General features: G+C 37.8%; 1 protein-coding gene across 3 annotated transcripts in view; it reads left to right on the top strand.

The window, feature by feature from the left end:
* SPRED1 (sprouty related EVH1 domain containing 1) overlaps window positions 1-21,408 on the top strand; it is a 63,008-nt gene that overhangs the window by 29,826 nt on the left and 11,774 nt on the right. For all 3 annotated transcript variants that reach the window (XM_051621461.1, XM_051621463.1, XM_051621462.1), the window contains 3 exons: window positions 5,479-5,653; window positions 15,451-15,619; window positions 16,905-16,954. In XM_051621461.1, coding sequence (XP_051477421.1) covers window positions 5,479-5,653; window positions 15,451-15,619; window positions 16,905-16,954 — 394 coding nt within the window. The remainder of the gene's footprint in view (window positions 1-5,478; window positions 5,654-15,450; window positions 15,620-16,904; window positions 16,955-21,408) is intronic.

The raw sequence follows: 21,408 nt of genomic DNA, 5'->3' as shown, positions 1-21,408 counted from the left end.
CTAAATTGAGTCAATACTCAACAAATGTTATCTGCAAGTAAAGCAGACATTAGCTTAGTGGTCTGGTATTACTTTCTGGTACTTGACGCATGCATGTACTTACGAGCACTTCTCTAGCTGCAAATTGTAAACTCTTCCACTAAGCTGTTTGGATAATAACAATCATAAAAAGCCAAGTGTGGTTCATTTATGCTCTTTGGGTGAGGCTACAAACACATAAGTATGTTGCACCAGAAGTTGGAGGGGTTAAAGTTCATGTGTAAAGTGCTAGTCAGAGGTAAAAAAGAGCCTTGATCCATGACCAGTTCACGTTCAGAGATCAGCCTGAAGCTATAACTTGTGTGCCAGCAGAGATAGTGTAATTTCATAGCAGCGTGTGTCACGATTTTTCAGAATGCCTTTTTTTTTCCTTACCCTTGTAAGAAGTGTTTAAATAGCAGTTGTGCACAGTGACAAATCTTACTTCAAAGTATCATAAATCCTCATAAATTAATCCATTTTAGTTATATTTATAAATTTATATTCATAAATGTTTTATTAAAAATGCTGTGCTTTGAAATATGATACTAAATAAAAGAATCACAGAATAATTGAGGTTGGAAGGGACCTCTGGAGGTCATCTTGCCCACCCCCATACTCAAGCAGGGCCACGTAAAGCAGGTTACTCAGGACTATGTCCAGATGGCTTTTAAATAGCTCCAAGGATGGAGGCTACACAACTTCTCTGGGCAACCTGTACCAGTGCTTAGGCACCCTCATTGTGAAAAATTGATTGCTGACGTTTAAATGGAACCTCTGTGTTCCAGTTTGTGCCCATTGCCTCTGGTCCTGTCTCTGGGCATCACTGAAAGAGCCTGGCTCCATCCTCGTTGCACCCTCCCTTCAGGTATTTATATACATTGATAGGATACCCGAGTCTTGTAGTCTGATGATCTAAGGGCTGGAGCACCTCTCCTAAGAAGACAGGCTGAGAGAGTTGGGACTGTTCAGCCTGGAGAAGAGAAGGCTTCAGGGACACCTTATAGCAGCATTCCAGTACCTGAAGGGGCCTACAGGAAAGCAGGGGAGGGACTTTTTACAAGAGTGTGTAGGGAGAGGACGATGGCTAATGGTTTCAAGCTGAAAGAGGGTAGATTTAGGTTAGACATTAGTGTAAGGGTGGTGAGACACTGGAACAGGTTGCCCAGAGAGGTGGAAGCCCCCTCCCTGGAGGTGTTCAAGGCCAGGTTGGACAGGACTTTGAGCAACCTGGTTTAGTGGGAGGTGTCCCTGCCCACACAGGGGCCTTGAAATTAGATGATCTTTAAGGTCCCTTCCAACTCTAGCCATTCTATGATTCTGTGATTCAATTGTCTTAACAGACATTTTTGAGACCACTGATAATATTTTTCAGTCCTGCATTCAAATAAAAGAATGGCAATGCTTAATATGAATCTAGGAGAGGGAAGATTTACATACTGTTGAAATAGGGTTAAAATAAATATAATGTAATAAGATAGCTCTTTTTTTTTTCCTTCCTTCAACATCTCCCCTTTTTCTCTGGGAAAAGTATTTTGGCAGAAAATTCTTAACCTTTCATTCTCTTTTTGATTGCTAATGCAGAAAAGGACAAATGTTGTAATAACATTTTGTATCTTTAATTGGCTTGATATTACACATTATAAATAGCTCAAATTATCAAAATACTTTATTTTTCATTTAAAAAAGTGATAGTGATTAAATTACAATTGTGTTCCTCCCCCCACTGCCAGAAAAAGCAGGGTTGTTCGTTAGTTGCTGAGCTGAAGATCCCAGCTTGTCTAGGTCAATGGAGTGCTTCCTGCACTTGAACAACAGTTTGGTCAGCCTGGTTGTAAGTCATTTTGGGTCCAAGAGCATTACAGTGACACAAACACATGGTTTTTGGAGGGAGGAGAGAGCTTTTAAAACCTGTGGTCGGATTTTAATGCTTGATGATCTTGAAATAAAGTTGATGACAGGCAGGGACTTTTAAGTCTTACATCTTTCCTCTTTGTAGCCCTTTGTTTCTGCTCCCTAATGCCTTCTCAGGCTTCTTAGTTCACCCCACTCTAGCTTTTGATTTTGGTGAAGAATCATCTTAATTAGGTAATATTTTTAGAATGAAACTACATAATATGCTATGCTATCTTAAAATTACTTAATTTCAAGTTTAATAGATACACCATTCAGACACATGCTGTCCTGTTCAGTAGCTCTTAACTATACTGTAGGTAACATTATTTTTTCTGCTTCATCACAGTTTATCACAATAATCACAAAAGAATACCATACTCTCATCTCCTTACATGAGGCACACAGCTGCTAGAGAGTACACCTGTTTCCGTAGTTGATAGAAACTGGTCTTGGATTCTGATGTGGTAGTCCTTGGTCTTCACTGGTGCTCAGTACTAAATCTTGGGAAGCAGCATGCTCATATGCACAGAATCTCATTTCACTTTTCCTGTAAATCTTGTTCTGCCTCAAGAGTTTCCAGTGGCCACAACCACCAGTCAGGGAGTCTCAGGAAAGGTTGGATGTGATAAAGTAGTCTTGGGCCTGCAGTTGCAATGCTGTTCTTTGTACTACATTTCACATACTTATGGTAGCTCTAGTAAAGGGTTTCACAAGAGCAATGATCAACTGATTGCCCTCTTTGGTTTTCTTTGGTTTCGTTATTCCTGATAGAGATGCTAAATGTGCAAGCATAGGTAAAATAAAAGGCTGTAGGGATGGTGCGAGAAAATACTGGAGCCTTGTCTGCCTTTTTCCCCACAGCTAAGCAATACCAGCAGTTGAGCAGTTTGCTCCAAAGTGGATGGGATGCTTAGAGATACAAGACAGCTGAGGGGTTTTGGTAGCACTGGTCGTTTGACAGGCAGAAGCTGTTTTGCTTGCAGAGGATTCTGGAAATGGAAATCACTGTGTCTTGCTGCTGCTTTGTGGCTAATTGCAAACCAGTTTGTATTGTTACTAAAAATAACTATTGTTAACAATTGTGAGTTCCTTTAAAATATTAAAAAAATGTTAAAAAACAACCAACAACAAAAGCTAAGCAATCTCTTCATAGTCTTTGGTGTTGTTGCAAGTACAATTATTTATTTGTCTAGTTAATTTACAGGGCAGTTGTCTGGAAAAACTGTTTTGTTTCCATTTAAGAGGTTACTCATTAAATGTTACCTGTTGGGGAGTTTTATTTTAGCTCTTGCACTAATGCAGTGGATTTGACAGCAGTTTCTAAAATATTTGGAAGTATAAATGCTTTCTAAAACCGTTTAGAAAATGTGGAAATGTTAAGTAGGCCAGACTAGGTGTCTTAATATAGGGAAGGGGAAAAAAAACACAGGTAACTTCTGGCAAGTGGAAGATACTAAGCCTTATATAGGTGTCCTTCATCTTTGCTTCTGGTTAGTAATTCTTGAAAAGAAAATGGATGTGTAAACACTATTAAAAAAAATTAAAATAATAAAAATTAACTTACTGTAGTTCAAGTTTTCTCATGGAGCCTAAGTGAATTTCTGTGATATCCCTAACTGATGCTTAACTGAACTCTTGCTGCAGTCTGTTCGCATATGAAAGAAAGCTCTTAGGTTTTACAACCAAATGTATAGAATTAATAACTTTAAAGCTAAACTTGTTATTCAATTGAATGGAGAGTAGAAAAAAGAGTATGTAGGTTTAACCAGTTTCTTGCTGTTTCAGAGAAAGTCCCCATGTCCTCACTGTCTGTCAGAAGAGGATCTTCACTTGAGAGAAATGAGACAAAAGGCTACTTGCATCTGAAGTGTACAACTACAATCTGAACTTATGTCTGAGTGAAATAAAGTGATAGAGAGCAATGAATGATTCAGCTTTCACTAATACTATTAAGCATCAAGATACAGGCATTTTTATTTGCAGATATTAGAATTGATAGATGCATACAATAAAAGGTTGGATTTTACTTGATTATATTTGTCTGCTGTGTGGGAATAGTTACTAAAAGATGTTGGTACAGAAGTGGTGAGAATCACTGACTGAACTGTCATTTTAGTTATGATATTTAGGAGGAGGAGGCTGTTTTCTTGCTTAGAAGGGGCAAACAAAGTATCTATAAAAAAATCACTTGCCTATAAGCTAAAATTGGGTAGTCTTATTTCCCATTTTGCAAACTGTTATGCATTTAAGCTTTAGATGCTTGCAGCAAAATTAATATATAAATATATATGTGAATCATATCTGTGAATCGTGTGTGTGTGAGAGAGAGAACATAATATATTATGCAAGAAAGCCTACCTTCCATTATTTTGGGACACTTAAAGGGAAAAAAAGCAGTGATCATTTTAAAATGCAGCGGTTTGATGAATGGTTATATCACAGATAATTTTGTACAGTAGGAACAACTTTGTCCTCTTCTAATATTACTAATGCTAACGAGTGTAAGTACTTAAACCGTCAATCGGAAATCTGTTGCAAAAGATATTGTGAAGCTTATTTCTTTTAAAGTGTTGGACTGTTCATTCATGGAGTATTGCATTCCTGCAGTAGACCATACTTTGAATGTTGGATCTTACAGCATCTCTGGTAAACCATGGGGTTTTCCAATTGTTGTGACAAAATAACCAAAACTAAGTATGTGTCATTTAGTTTAAAAGGAAGGAATAAAAGCTGAGAGAAGATCACAAAAAACTTTATCCAGGACTCCAAAAAAGGAGTTTGATTTTTGAGTAATGAAGTGATAGCCATTTGTTTATTTTATAAAAATACTAAATTATGGAAAAAGCTGTTAAATTTTAAAATTAAGCAATTTTCCACACACTACAAATACAGGAGAGAACCAGCTAGCAGGCACTGCAAATATTCAGTTTTAAGTAGCTGTAACTGGTTCTGTTGTGGAACCCCACAGCTTGTGTGTCCTGACCTACCCTTGCAAAGGACAGGCTATGTGCACTGGGGGGAGGGAGGAAGGCATGAAGGCAAGCAGGGTTTCTGGCTAGAAGCCTGTTCTTGTTTAGATTTCAGTGGCAGAAGGCCTGACCTCTTTCTGCTTTCTTGTTCTCTTTTCTGTGCAATTTCATGGTGGCTGACTGGCTTCATGATTAGTCTAAAATAAATCGGGAGGCCATGCTTACTCTCTTCCCACCCCTGGCCCTCTGTAGCTAGATCACTGACTGTAAAGTTTTTAGAATAATATTAGTTTGACTCTGAGGAACTAGATAGTCTGATTAAGTTTCTTTAAAAGGAATTGCATGTAAGCTCCAAGAAGTCCTAATGAAGACATAAAATCCAGAAGAACATTTTTTAGAGAGTAATTTATACTGGTTTCTTCTAGGTGGATTGTTGTGGAAGGACTGAACCTTCACAGTTGAAATTACCATGATCTTGGTTATGAGTTTGTTGTTTTATTTGGGGTTTTGGTTTGATTTTGATTTTTTGTTTTTAACTAGACTTAGCTGGTTAGCATTTATGGAGAACTAATTTTTTCTTTTGCATCTCTTCCAGTAATAGTTATGCACGAGTGCGAGCTGTGGTGATGACCCGGGATGACTCAAGTGGTGGATGGTTACCACTTGGAGGGGGTGGACTGAGCTGTGTCACAGTCTTCAAAGTCATTCCCCAGGAAGAAAATAGCTGTGCTGATTTTCTTATCCATGGAGAACGACTCAGGGATAAAACGGTAACAATTTGCATGCATTTAATGTTCCTACTAAAACTGTGTAGGACATAAGAATGGATGTTTGATTTTTATGGCTTGTAGACTAGAAAGTAAATGTATAGTCTTAGTGTTATGCTGTTGATGATCTTTTATCTGTATTGGTGATTATGTACCTGAAGGCCCAATTATTTATTTTAGGTGTAATACCATGTACTTCTAGAGTTAGGCAAGTTAACCTTTTACAACCTTCAAAACATAGTTTCTTTCCTTGTGGATTTCCATCCATTTGCGGAAACATTTTGCTATTCGCGTTTTTTTCCAAAGGAGTGTTAGTTAAATCTTATTAACAAGTTTATAAACCAATTGTGTTATGTTTAAAAGGCATGTTAGAAAATGAGATAATAAAGTTAAAAACACAAAATCTGAAGGAATTTCTCAGTAATTATTCATATTTTTGTGGAATTTGGCTATGACAAAAAGTAGCCATTTAACATGAAAATAACTTGTCTATTGGAAGAAAGCATGCAGCTAACAGGTCTAAGAATTGATCTGGTTTGGTGAACAGATAGGCAGTATTCACTTACCAACTACATTAAATAAAATGCCAGTAACAAATTTGTCCTAAATAGCATCACAAAAGGCAGCCTTACAAAAGGAAGACTGGTATAGGATCTCAGCCATTTCTATCTGCAGACCAATGGAAGACAAAATTTACTTTCTAGGCTTGCTTGGGTACTTGTGTACCAAACAGGCTTCTGAAGGGGGGGAAACAGAGATGGGGAAAGCACAAAACTTTCATCTTAATGACTTTGATCAAAAACTCTTTTCTGCTAATAGTTTTTGACTTCTGTGTAAGCTTAAAAGGTAGAATTACTTCTTACACTGTACTGCTGATAGTTTCTCAAGCATACCAGTTTCTCCTTTGAGGCAGGACTGCTGAGTTTTCTGCCTTGACTGTGACTGTTGTAGGAAGAGAGCATATAAATAGAAATTCTGCTGACTCAGTTGTTTCAGCGAGGCGTAGTGCTATTAGCAGAGTACCCTGTGTTCCTGCACAGCTATGTGCACCTGCAGTTCCTTCCTCACTTTGCAGTAGTTCCCTTTAGAACTTTTTTTAGATTTACTGAAGCTGTTTTTAAGGAGCTTAATTGCATTTAGAGATATTTGACAATTTTCTCTTAATTCTTAGTACTTTCAACATTCACAGCTTGCCTTCAGAATCTGAGGGTAATAAAATGTTCAGAACTGAAGGTTAGTTTAATATTTCTCCTGCATGCATATGAAACTGTCACAGCCATCAGCGTCCTAGTCTGTTTGTGTTCTCTCTCCTCCTTCCCCTGGGCAAGCCTTGTTTCACTTCCACTTATGGTAGAAGGCTTCAAATGTCTGCGCTCCTCTTCCTGTCCAAAACTGAGCTCATGAATATGTTTTCCAAACCTTTATTGTCCTGAACAAATTGTTTTATTTAGTTTGGGGTTTTTTGTGTGTGTCCTGTCCCGTATCCATATGTGTGTTGTCCACCCCACTGCCCCCAAATGTGAACTGCTGGTCTGTCAGGGCAGGTTTTTATCTTTCTGCAGTTATAGGAAGTTGCTGTTGGAATTAAGCCCCTCAAAAACACAGGACACAAGATGGAAGAAATTCACTTAGAAAGAACATCTATCCAGTGTGTGTCAGGGAACTAACAAATGCAGATTTAGGCTGTAAGGAAGAATATGGTAGAGCCAGTGATGCTTTGGTAACGGAGTAAAAGGAAGCTACGTATGCATGTATTTCTTCAGACTTCAAATAATGCATTTATAAGCAACAGTTAATGTGTAATGAATTAACAACAAGGTTGCCCAGTATGCAACAAGACTCCTGTTGGCATAAAAGAAACAAGATCATACAGTGGAGTATGTGAGAATGTTGTTAGGTCATGATACTTTTTCAGGAGGATGTAGCAGGGCCTGGAAGAGAAATTCTGTTGGACAGGGATCTAGTCACTGGTTCTAAAACTGTTCTGATTCTTAGGCTTTCAATATAGTTAATGGTTTTACATTAGTTTCTAGGGTATTCCTACAATGCTGTGGACTCACTGATGGAGCATGGTTTTTACTCGTTTCTTCAGTGAAGCCAAGCAATTCGTCTTTAGTCCAAATAGAATTGACAGGTGACTATTATATTTCACAATACAAAGAAAAGACCAAGAAAAACAACACAAAGAAGTTGAACTGTAATTGTCTGTTCCAACCTGAACAGTGGAAAAGTCCGTATTCTCAAAGAGGCAACCCTGGAAAGGATCACTGAAGATTACTTCAGTGGCATCAAATGCTAATTTTTATTTTCTAAAGTAGAAGTGGAAGTTGTTATGGGTTCCTCATGTTTGCTGTTGAGTAGGGACCAAGTATTTTTATCATACTCTGATTCTGAATTAAGAGTTAAACTGAGTCTGCTGTTTCAGTGCACTCTAATCTCACTTTAGAATGGCCTCTCTTTGTAAATCTGTACACCTGAATAATCGTGCAATCGTAGAATCATTTTGGTTGGAAAAGATCATCGTCTCCATAAGATCATAAAGTCCAACTGTTAACCTAGCACTGCTAAGTCCACCACTAAACCATGTCCTTAAGCATTACACCTACCCATCTTGTAAATGCATCCAGGGATGGTGACTCTACCACTTCTCTGGACAGCCTGCTTTTGTACCTCACAACTCATTTGGTGAATAAATGTTTCCTAATATCTAGTCTAAACCTTCCCTGGCACAACTTGAAGCCATTTTCTCTTGCTCTAGCCCTTGTAATTTGGGAGAAGATACCAACATCCACATTGCTACAACCTCTTTTCAGGTAGTTGTAGAGAATGGTAAAGTGTCCCCTCAGCCTCTTTTTCTCTAGACTAAACAACTCTGGTACCCTCAGCTGCCCTTTGTAAGACTTGTGCTCTAGACCCTTCACCAGCTTCGTTGCTGTTCTTTAGACACACTCCAGCACCTCAATGTCATTCTTTTAGTCAGGGGCCCAAAACTGAACACAGTATTTGAGGTGTGACCTCACCAGGGCTGAGTACAGAGGGGCAATCTCTTCCCTAGTCCTGCTGGCCACACTATTTATGATAAAAGCCAGGATGCAATAGTCCTTCTTGGCCACCTTTGCACATTGCTGGCTTGTATTCAGTCAGCTCTTGACCAATATTCACAGGTCCTTTTCTGCAGAACAGCTTTCCAGTCACTCTTGCCCAAGCCTGTAGCATTGCATGGGGTTGTTGTGACCCAAGTGCAAGACTCAACACTGAGCCTTGTTAAATCTCATACAGTTTGCCTCCGCCCATTGATCCAGCCTGTCCAAGTCCCTCTGCAGAGCTTTCCTACCCTCAGGCAGATCAACACTCCCACTTAATTTGGTTGTCTGCAAGGTTACTGAGGATCCACTTGATCCCCTTGTCTAGATAACTGGAAAAGATGTTAAAGAGAACTGGCCCAAACACTAAGTGGGGAACACCACTTGTGACCAGCCACCAACAGGATTTAACTCCATTCACCACAACGTCTTGGGCCCAGCCATCCAGCCAGTTCTTACCCAGGTAAGTGTACACTCATCCAAGTCATGAGCAGCCAGTTTCTCCAAGAGAATGCTGTGGAAAACTGTGTAAAAGACTTCAGTAAAGTCTAGGTAGACGACATCCACAGATGTCTTACTAAAGACTGAGACAAAGAAGGCATTAAGTATCTCATCCTTTTCCTTACTTTGTCTTGTATGTTTTCGCCCCTATTCGATAAAGGATGGAGATTCTCTTTAGCCCTTCTTTTGTTGCTAATGTATTTATCTTTTATGGCAGTGGCCAGATTAATTTCTAGTTGGGCTTTGGCTCTTATGATTTTCTCCATTCGTAGCCTAATGACATCTTTGTAGTCACCATGAGTTTTCTTTCCCTTCTTCCAAAGGCCATAACCTCTCCTCTTTTTTCCCTTTTTTTCTTTTCCCTTTGTTTTTTGGTTCCAATTAAAGCTTTGTGTTCAGCCAGAACATGCATCTTTCCTGCCAACTCATCTTTTGGCACATGGGGATGACCTGCTTCTGCACCTTTAAGATTTCCTTCTGGAAGAATGTCCAGCCTTCCTGGACTCTTTTGACCTTCAGGACTTCCTCCCAAGGTGCTTTGTCAGTCAGTCTCCTAAGCAGGCCTAAGTCTGCCCTCCAGAAGTCCAAGGTAGCAGTTCTACTGACCCTCCTCCTTACCTCTCCAAGAATCAAAAATGATAATTTCGTGATTGCTGTGTCCAAGATGGCCTCCAATCATCACACCCAGCACAAATCCTTCTCTGTTTGCAAGCTACAGGTCCAGCGGCATGCCTTCCCTAGTTGGCTCACTCAACAGCTGTGCCAGGAAGTTATCTTCCACACACTCCAGGAACCTCCTAGGCTGTTTCCTCTCTCCTGTATTGTATTTTCAGCAGACATCTGGGAAGTCCCCTGTGAGAACAAGGGCGAGTGATCGTGTGACTCCTCCCAGCTGCTTATAGAATATTTAGTAATTTTTTTTAATTAGTCATATCCTCTTTATTTAGTTGGTTGCTGTGCAATTGCATTTGCAAAGAGAAAGTAGCAATATTGGTTTAAAAAAGCTTCCTAAACCATTTTGAAGATTTCAGTTATTCAGACTTTGAGCATATGTGTCTTTGAGAATGTTTAATCTATTGTAGTATCTAGAAGTCATTCCAGCTTGGTCAACTGAACCACGATTTCCAATTCACTTTTTTGCAAGCCATTTCTGAAAATACTCCTATGGATTAAAAAAATAAAGTAATCCATATAAATGGAGTCTTCCCCTCAAGTCACATTACACACTGTTAAAATACCTTTATAGCTAGAATAGATTTTTATTTCCTCTGCCCAGTAGGTCATTCTTTAGTGAACTCATTCAGCTTCCTGAAAAGGTGCAGGAATTCCCTTATCCTGGACAAACTGTAATGTGGAACTTGAAGCACTTTTCTGGGAAGCAGGGAAGCATAGGTTTTGAAATATCTCAGGTTAGAGAGCAAATGAAATTCAGATCTACAGCTTTTTTGTAAGATGCATGGGAATCGTAATGCCAGTGTTACTGTTCAACCTGTGTGTTAGTAGAAAGGTGGAATTTATTCCAAGCAACTTGAAATCCAGAGGTGATATACTTAATGGAGGTATTTTCCAGATGCCTCTTAAATGGTTAAATGCAAAAGAATGAGAGATGTTTTATCGCTTCTCTTACTGTTTCTTGTAACTTATCTTTAATTGCTGCTTCTCAAAGTACTACTTCTGACACTGCGTTGCAATTCCAATGTGCTCTATTTCTCCATATATTTTTATAGTATATGCAGGCATTTAATTCGGACTATAAATCTCAGTCTGTAAGTCAGCTGTATAAATTAAATACTTTGGGTCTGAACATCAAAATACTGAAGTTCCTCATTGGGGGGGGGGAGGGCTTCAGACAGTAACAGTTAGGTTACTGTCAGCCCTTTAATGAACCAGATCGGTCTACATGTAGAACTTTCAAAATTTTTGTCCAGTACTGAGCTATTTATAATATCTCATGGGATCCACAAAAAGAATCCTAGCTTGAGAAGAAAATGCAAGTGGTGGCACCATTGAATTAATTTAGGAGAAGGAATCCTCCTTGCTAGTTTGCTCAAGTTGATTAGCTCTGTGCTGGAATGTAAGGGTATTTTGTGAAGACTTTGACATAATTACATGTTTCCTCCTTTATTATACTCACCTTCCTAATCTGGCTCCAGCCAGTCTGCTTGGAACAATTGCACTCCCTTCAAACCTGGTCAGGTCTGCTGCTCTCTTTTACTGTGTTTACAGTAGCTCTCTTCTATCTTAATAGCACTTGTGTTAAACATATATTAGGCTCAAGCTTACACATTTTTAGGCTTTGGTGAATTTTGCATTCTTGGATAAAAAGTCTATTAGACTTCTCTGTTCTGCTTTATTTTCTTCTCCAGCCCTTTGCTGTGCGAGTTTTTACTAGAGGAGAAGAAAAAAAAAGTGACTAGTATCTTTCGGATCATGAGTCAGGAGTGACAAATCAAAGTTTAAAATCTTTTGAAGAACAGGTAATTGTGTAAAGGGAGAGGTACAAAGCTTAAACTGAATATAAATACTGTTCTCTTCTAAAAATATGCTGTTCAAATCTTAATTTATAATTTACTTTTTAAATTGGCTTTAAAGTTTGACAAACGGTTGATTTTGATGAGCTATAGTACAGTCATCATCTTGCTTTTTGAATTGCTGGGGAAAAAAAAGCACACACAGAATGCTAATAATCTCAGAGGGTTATGGTTGCACTGCGGCCACATCATCTGTAGCGTGAATGTATATTCAGGTTATGCTGCTTGGTCCCAAGACTAGAGAAAAGCCTTTGATTCTGTTTAGCAGAAAAGGCATTAAAAAGTTTCATCAAAAACGACATGCTTCTGTGTTTGTAAATATGGGCTGGGAATGAGAAGTCATGGGGTATCTGTCTACATGTAATGTTATAAGCTGTTTAATGTCAGCTGGAAACCAGTAAAATAGTGTCTAGTATCTAGAAATGTACAATTATGGGTCTGTTATCAAAATAAAAATGTATATCAGATGCAGTAAGGATTTTTTTTCATATTTGTTTCTGAAACAAGCCTTAGGTAATGATCTTAAATGCTCATCTTGTTTAAAAATACTGGGGTTTGAAGTGCTGAAGTTTAAAATTTCTGACTTTAGAGAGTCATCTTGTCTACACAAGCCAAATAGTTTCTAATATCTTTAAAGACTGTAGCTCGCAGAGATAAGAAACATGTAACAAATGAGTATTTTTATGAGTAGCTATGATCTCCTTAGTATTACACTTAATGACATCTGGGTATTTAAAGGATTTTTTAACTAAGTAGTAGTAAACAGACATACAGCCCTGTTCGTGCTCTGAGAATTTAGAATTTAGATCTTGATCATGTGGATTTGGAGCTCTTCTTTGAGTCTGATAACTGCAACATTTCCCAATCCATGCTAAGATGGCTACTTCATGTTGGCATGGAAATCTTACATGAAATCTCCAAGAAAACTTTTAGAACACTGAGCCATGTTTATTAAAAAATGCAACTTTGTTATGCCATAGTCAGTTTACAATTTTGCAGGGTTTTGTTGTGTTTATCACTGGAGATCTTGGGGGAGATCTACCTAAAAAGATTGGGAAGGCAGTTTTTTGGTAACCATGTAGATGAGAGTATGGTGTCATCTTCATATATGATACGGAGAGTTCTGAACCATAACAAAGTGCAGTAAAAATAATTGGAGTTTTGGATGTTTGGCGACTCAAAAAATTTATCTATATTGCTAAAAGCTTGGTTTCTACATTCAGGCTTTAGACATACATGTATTGGGATACTTTTTCCCCAGCCCCAGATATAGCTTGTGTGCTTCAGCATGAAGAAGCATGTGACACCATTATGTTCAACAGGGAAAAAAAAACCACATTGTTGCCACAAAGCATAGAAGCGTTTGGAGTGAAAAAAAATGCTTCTGGGGGACAGTTGGTATGTTTTTTGTGTGGTTTGGTTTTTTAGTATTCCGGATGCAACAAAGTCTACTGAAGGCTGGATGTTTGTAGGTTTGTGTCCTACTGCTTATTCTGACAAACAGTTTTTGAATTTCCTCTCAGGTGGCACAGGCATAAAGTCTCACCCATATGGGTTCTTCATGTGTCTAGTAACATGATTTTGATGCAACTGATATTTTTTTTTTTTCCCTTTCAGTGCCCTTAACCATTTGCATCAACTGTATTAACTGGTCTGTTTTCATACAGCTTTAGATCTGAAAAATCAGTGGCAGTGTTGTTTCCTTAAATCAAGCTGAAAACAATTATGGTGTTGGATAATATGTTTGCTGGTTTTGTTAATGATTGCTTGTCTTAGAAAACATTGAGGGTTGAAGATGGGGATTGGGTGTAGCAGTGTTACTTTTTGGGTTGGGGGGTTGATCTGGGGCTTTTCTGGCTTGATTTGGATTTCTTGGAAAACCATATGTTCTCCTCAGTAAAGTTTTGATCCAGTAGTTTGCCTTCAGTGGTACTATCTTTTAAAAATACTTGTCATCCAGGTACGAATTTTCCATATAATCTGGATTAACTCCTTTGGGAGCAGGTGTTCACTGAGGTGCTACAAAATGAGTCTTGCAGTATTTTTTGTTATTTTGTGTGAAACTGCACACAAAATATAGTGTGAAAATAGTTGGTGTTTAGTACAGCAGAGGTCCCCAAAAGTGCTCCCAGACCTAGGAAATGCAGTGATGTAAGAAATCTTTGGTTTTAACTTCTCTTTTTAGGAGGAAGCAGGTTTAAAAATAATCAAAACCAATGAAGAACCATCATTTAAAACACCTTTAAACTGCAGAATACTTTTTTTTTTTCCTTTTTTGCTGCAGCACCTTTTCCTGCACATCTACAGCAAATAGTTAAAGAGTCCTTCCTGTGTTTTCACGTAGGCAGTTGCACCTACATTTTTTTGACCATTTAGGGAATTCAGAGTGGAATTATTTTAATGCTGAAGCAGTTTATATGTGCAGAAAGAATGTCATTCTTCTAGAGGTAGAAGGAGAAGGCAGTAAAACTTGAGATAAGATGCTTAGGGGTGTGATATAGGGTAGGGGGAATAAATAATGAAGAGCAGGAGAAAAAATATTATTTGCCTCTGTAATAATTAGACATGGAAGGGAGAGGAAGAACACAAAGGATATGTAAGAATAATCTTAAGTACTGACAGGATTTTTTTTAATTTGGTGATTTTTTTTTGCAATTATAATTAACCGTATTTTTCTACACATTTTAAGAAATTTTGTATTTTTATCTGAAAAACCTGCATCTGTAACAAAATGTAAAATTAAAATTATGAAAATATGTTAACGTTGAAATTATAGACTATTAAAATTCCTTGTTCACCTCTCTCACTGTAGGCTTTCCGAATTTAGTAGTAATACAGAAATACAGGTTTTCTTGCTGTGCATTTTATTATATCTAGTGCTACTGAAGGAGATCAGTGCATGTCCCTCCATTCTTTCTTGTTCACCTTGGATTTTTTTAATTGAGCAACATTCAGTGTAAAACTGTTTTTGCAGTTAAACTGAGTATGCAAATATATTTTAAGACCTAGCCAATTTAAAGTGGGGAAATTAAGTGAAAACTGCGACTTTGCTTCATAACTGAATGTGCATGTACACCTGTAATAGTTTTGTAGCCAAATAATTCTCTTAAGTATTCCTAATTAGTGTTTTCATTATAGTTGAACATGAGCCATAAATACCTCTATCTAGGTACATAAAAAAACATTTTAGATTGTATTAATCTCAGTTTTTAAAACAATTCTTCTGTTTATTTTCTCATGTCTAATAGCCTTTCTGGCAGAAACCTGATTCCATCTGAAAGGAGCATGAAGTTAGTCCAGTGCTCAAAAACTGTACATAATAAATGTACAAATAAAATTCCCACTGATACAGGGTGTGGCTTATTTAATTTGCTGAACCTGTAGCAAGTCTGTACTGAGCAAAGTGCTTTCTGTGGGTATGAGATGCTTTTGAGATTGAGAAGATTCACTCAGTATACCTATAATGTCCTTAACCCGTTCCACCTATCAGCAACTGTTACTGAATAAATTGGCTGTAATGGCAATGAAGTTAAAATTGCATTCTTGTAATAGGACGAAATTTAAACAGAGACTTTTAACTGCTCTTATGATGCATGTTTTCAGGTAATGTGCAAAGACTGCATTTTGTTCTTAAATTTGATATGTTAGTCAGTGGTATCTTTTCCTCCTCTCTTCTTTTTGGAAGGTGGTCTTGGAATGCACATTAAAGAAGGACCTCGTTTACAACAAAGTTACTCCTACTTTTTACCACTGGAAGATTGATGACAAAAAGTTTGGCCTCACATTTCAGAGTCCTGCTGATGCAAGAGCATTTGACAGAGGTATTCGGCGAGCAGTAGAGGATATTTCTCAAGGTACATATTTCAGGTGAAGGGGCTTACGGGGACAGGGAGGCAGGTGTTGGGTGTTTAGTAAATGGGATAAATCAGACCGCTTTGCATAAGATTAGTGCTGACAGTATTTGAAGGTATGAATTCATCTATAGCATATTGAGATTTGAACAGTTCCTAAATAGTACTTCTAAACAGCATTTCTAAAGTGCCATTCATCCAGGTGTCTTAGATTGTTTCTCAAACACTAATAAGGTAATGCCCTGAAACATCCCTACATACTAAAGCATTGCCCCTGTTATTTTAGAGATGAAGAAATGGAGGGAGCTAGAACGTTATAGTGTCTTACTTGGATCTTCTCAGCAGCTTTTTACAGTTTCTGTGTTCTTAGAGGATAAGCTGTGAAGCTGAATGATTTAAGACCCGTTGAGTTCTCTTTTTATCTGTGCATACTTTCATTTAATATTTGTATTTGTTTACTAACACTGACAGAGTAGTTCTGAGGACAGGTTTATATGGGACTGTAGAATAATTTAATAGTAATATGGCTAACTGGTTCCAGAGTTTCATGGACCTCTCGGAAACTAGTGAGCAAACTGAAGCAGATCATCAAGCCTTGATTCCGAGCTGAAAATGTGATAAATGTATTGGCAGATGGGGAGAGGGAAGGAGGAGAACAGGTGTCTATTGAATGGAAGGAATATCTCTTCAGGCTTGTGAAAAGTAACTCAAAGGGAGAAATTTCAACATAATATTCTATGCTGTGATGTTCTGTAAATTTAGGGATTTAATGTGTTATATTAGCAAAGGGAGAAACATGTTTCTGAAGGGAAATTTTTATTTTTTTTTTTTAAGTTGTGCTGATATCATCCATATCCCTGCAAGAGAAATAATTAGAGAACATATGACTCCTCTCTTAGGGTCTCACAGTTGCAATTTCTGCTGATTTATACCAAAATATAGCACAGCATGCATTCATGTCAAGCAAATGTACTTGCCTTTAATTTTCAAAATGCTACATTAACAAGAATGTACTCCCTTGCTTCTGACTTCTGATGACACTTTAGCAAATGCTTTTGCAAGAAAGGTGTGAAGAAGAGAAAGGAGTGTGGCTAGGAATATTCAGTATATGAAATACAGAATGTAGAAAGTTAAAATCAACATGAAGTACAGGGAGCTACTGGTTTAAAAAGTAAACAAGTGTGTTTATATTCTTATAGCTGGATATTGAAGGATGTTGTGGACTACTGGAAGCAGTAAATAAAAAGAAAGTAGTCTTGCAATTTGGGGTTTTTTACTTTTTCTGTAGGTTATCCACCCTCTCAAAATGATGCTGAAGTGGCAGAAGACTGCTTTCAAGTGAGTATTTCAATTTTTTAATTGATTGTGCAGTTATTTTTTTTAAGAAATTCATTGAACAGGTTTTTTTTTTTTCATTAATGAGAATAACCAAACAAGGGCAGTAGCAAAATTCACTTTGAGGAAGTTCCAGAACAATTATCTAGAAGACTTTAAAATGTTGTCTGATCTAAACTTAAGTAGTTGATATTTAATCAACAGGTTGATTAACCATCCTGAGTTTAGTTTTTAAGTTTACAATATCTGTTCTAGGTTTTGTGTCCTCTTTGAACTCATGGGAACATGGAGTATTCTTTGGGGGAAAAAAAAATTGAGAGGTCAGGAATCTTACTCTACTACATGGACATCCTATCTGTTTTCCTAGATTTCACTACAGTGATTGACACTTCTAATGTTGTTAGAGTTGAAAAGATGCTGAAACAATGGTTTAAGAATCCAGTCCAAAGAAGGGCAGAGGTTCAGATAAATTTAAAAAACACACTGAAGATAAAGCAGTCACTTGTTGGGATTCAAGTTTGTGTTGATCCATATTTGCATCATTCAATTTCTATACGTTATAATGGCAGAAGAGAATAATATGAATTCTGAAGCGTAATGTGCTTCAGAATCATAATGCTTTACACAAAAACCATATTCAGTACTGTAACACTAATGTGTAGCAGTGCCTGGGAATATCCAAGAATCCAGGTAGTTAAAAAGTCAGTATAAACAAATATTATGGATACATGTATAAAGTAAGTATCTGTAATATAACTGAGAAAAAACCTATTTGTGTCTATGTATGCATGTCATTTCTTCTACAGTTTAAGGGAAAGTCATGCCTTTACTTACACATACATTCACTTTTCAGAGTGTAGTTATTGAAGTTAATAGGAAGCTGATAGAGAATCAAGTTGACTAAGGGGTCTTAGTGACTATTCAGAAAACTAATAGTATTCTTAAGTGGTTTCTTATTTCTTGATGGAAAGATTTTTGTCATTTTTGCAACACTAACTTCTTTATCAGTGTAGATAGATGCAGCATAGAACCTCTGCCACGCAAAATCAAGAAAATTAGCAGCCTACTTTGAAGATATGGGTAAGAACCAAATTATGATAGGAGGTGGAGAGTCAAGTATTTAGAAAGGATACTGCAATGCAGTGGCAATGCAGAAGAGTCTCCTGGTTTCTTTCCATTTTGTGGTAGAAAAAATGTGTCTCTGTGTGAGTGTTGGCTGTGCAACCACCTGTTGTTCTTTATTGCTTTATTTTAAGGCACTTCAAAGTAAAAACTATAAATACTGGATATTTTGGATTTAAAATAGGAATGAGATTTTGACATGGTGGAGGAAATGTGTGCCAAAGTTAATGCAATCCTTAATCAGCTTTTAAAAGACTTGTTTAAACACGCTTTGTTGCAAGGATTAATAACAGAGCAATTTCTACAGGCCTAATGAGATTAGAGGAGACTAATTACCTCTTGATTATGCTGCCTAGCTATTCCATTTCTATATAAGTATGCCAAAAATGAAGCAAATATCCAGGATTCTTTATATTTACGAAGTTTGTTGTTGGGAGAGTGGAGAAAAGTGTGTTTACATATTCTGGTCTATAGAGATATATTTAGATATGTAAATAGAGAATGTAGATTTACTTCTTATATAATATAAATACATATATTTTATATATACATATAAATACATTTTAAAAAAATATCTCTGTATATATAACTTAATTGTACAAACAATCTTGTTTGGTGCAACCCACTGGTAGAATTAATCTGTTGCATTCCATACAGACAGGAAAACATTTAATGACTTCATCACAGCATGCATTGTTTAATTGTGAATTCGTGCTGGGGATACAAGGCAAGAATTACCTGTTTTCTAGAGATGACAAAGCTAGCTGATCTCGCTTGCCATATCTTGCATACCAAAGTAAAGTAAATTATATTAGATTTGCCTATTGATAACAATACCAGAAGGGGGGGGGGGGGAGAAATGCCAGAAAGGCTAAACCCACCCTGGCTTAGCTATGCTTAATTTAATTCTGGTTTATGTATCAGTAACAAAGTCATAATTGCAGGGTTATGAGTGTCAGTGTAGAGAGGCTGTAGCATTTTCCTTACAGGCACCGGGTCTAGTCATCAAGAATATCTTGGAAGGACCAAATTGTGTACAATCTCTTCTAAAAATTATTAGGTCCTTCCCCCTTCCAAGACTTATACTGTTGTTAAGTGGAACTTGATATCGCAGAGTGTTTAACTTGAAAGACGGCTAAGATCATTTTGTTTGAAGATAATGTATTATGTATTTGAAAAGTAATGTTGACTTGTCCCTCCTTCTTCCCACCCCACTATATTTTAAAAGACCTAATGATTTGTTCTTCCCTGTTTATTCTATAAGCTGTTTTCCCAAGTCTCTCATAGTATTTTTAGTAAGTTTTAGAGTGTGTATGCGTATGTATATATATGTGTGTGTGTGTATATATATATATGCATGGATATTTTAGAGTGTGGCTAGAATGTTAAAGAGCTAGTTGATACTTGGATATGAGGGCAATGGGGTGTTTTTTTCTTCATCAAAACAGTCTTCTAGAATCATAATTTGTTACCTCTTAAGGAATGAAGTGAAAAAAATCAAGCAGAAGAGCTTCTCTATTTAATTAAATATATTAAGTATTCATAAGTCTAAAATAGCAAAATATTAAAAAAAGAGAGAAGTTATTTAGCACTATACTTTTCATAGCATATTTGTAAATGCACTTTTATTTTTGTCTATACCCTGGAGTAACTATCGTGTATTGATATTCTTCAGTTTCATTTTTTCTTCTTTAGGTAGTATGGTAGGCAGAGGGCCCAGAATGTACATTTGAAAATACTCATTTTCATACATATTTTTCAGTTACATCATCTGCTGTCAAGGTGTTTCAGCTGTGCTGTTCTAGTCATCTTACACAGCAGGAATCCTGCATTTAGTGCATATTTGAAGTATGAATATAGCGCACAGTTTGTATATAAATTTCATTAACAGTGGTTCTTTCAAAAATTATGATGATTAGTGATGAAGAAAGCAAAACATGCTTCATGAGTTATTTTACTGGCTGGTTATATTCAGCACTACAGAGAATGAATAAAAGGATCCAAATAAGATCAAAATATCCAGCCTTCTTACCTAGTCAGTGGCGCTGCTGGCAAACTGCAATGCCTACTCTTATTAAATATTATCACCTTTTATAGATATAGAAAGCAGGAACAGGGGTTGTACAAAACTTGCACTTGTGACTCTAATGCAGATCCAAAAACTGAACTCTTACCTTGTGCTTTCTAGGCTTACATTTTGTTCACTGTAATGTGTTGTATCATCTTGAGTAGCATTATGCACCATATACAGAACAACTAGGTCATAATGCCCAGTCAGCAGCTGGACTTCCATAGGGTCTTTGACACTGTCTCTCACAGCATTCTGATGGAAACACTGGCTGCTTATGGCCTGGATAGGCATACGCTCTGCTGGGTAAAACACTGGCTGGATGGCCAGGCCCACAGAGTGGTGGTGAGTGGAGTTAAATCCGTCTGATGGCTGGTCACAAGTGGGGTTTCTCAGGGCTCAGTACTGAGACCACTTCTTTTTAACATCTTTATCGATGATCTTGATGAGGAGATAGAATGCACCCTCAGTAAGTTTGCAGACAACACCAAGTTGGGAGGGAGCATTTATCTGCCTGAGGATTGAGAGTAGGGAGGCTCTACAGAGAGACTTAGATTGGATCGATGGGCTGAGGCCAACTGTGTGAGCTTCAACAAGGCCAAGTGCCGGGTCCTGCACTTGGGCCACAACAACCCCATGCAATGCTACAGGCTGGGGGAAGAGAAGTTGGAAAGCTGTCCAGCAGAAAGGGACCTGGGGGTACAGATTGATTGAATATGAGCCAGCAGTGTGCCCGGCAGGCCAAGAAGGCAAATGGCATCCTGGCCTGTATTAGAAATAGTGTGGCAAGCAGGACCAGGGGGGCCACTGCTGAAGCCCCACTTCAGATACGGTGTCCAGTTTTGGGCACCTCAATACAAGAAAGACATTGAGGTGTTTGAGCTTGTCCAAAGAAGGGCAGCAAAGCTGGTTAAGGGCCTTGAGAACAAGTCTTATGAGGGGCAGTGGAGGGAACTGGGGCTGTTTAGTGTGAAGGAGAGGAGGCTGAGGGGACACCTCATCACCTTCTACAACTACCTGAAAGGACATTGAAAAGAGGCAGGCACTGATCACAAGTAACTGGAGATAGAACAAGAGGAAGTGGCCTCAAGCTACACCAAGAGAGGTTTAGACTAGACATTAGGAAGAACTTTTTCACTAAAAGGGTTGTCAGACATTGGAACATGCTGCCCAGGGAGGTGGTTGGGTCACCGTCCCTGGATGTGTTAAAAAGTCGTCTAGATGTGGTGCCTGGGGACATGGCTTAATGCTGGACTTGGTAGAGTAG

The sequence above is a fragment of the Apus apus genome, chromosome 5 (assembly GCF_020740795.1).
Source record: "Apus apus isolate bApuApu2 chromosome 5, bApuApu2.pri.cur, whole genome shotgun sequence".
Taxonomy (NCBI): Eukaryota; Metazoa; Chordata; class Aves; order Apodiformes; family Apodidae; genus Apus; species Apus apus.
Note: the sequence above shows the minus strand (reverse complement) of the source record. Positions and strands in the feature narration are given on the sequence as shown.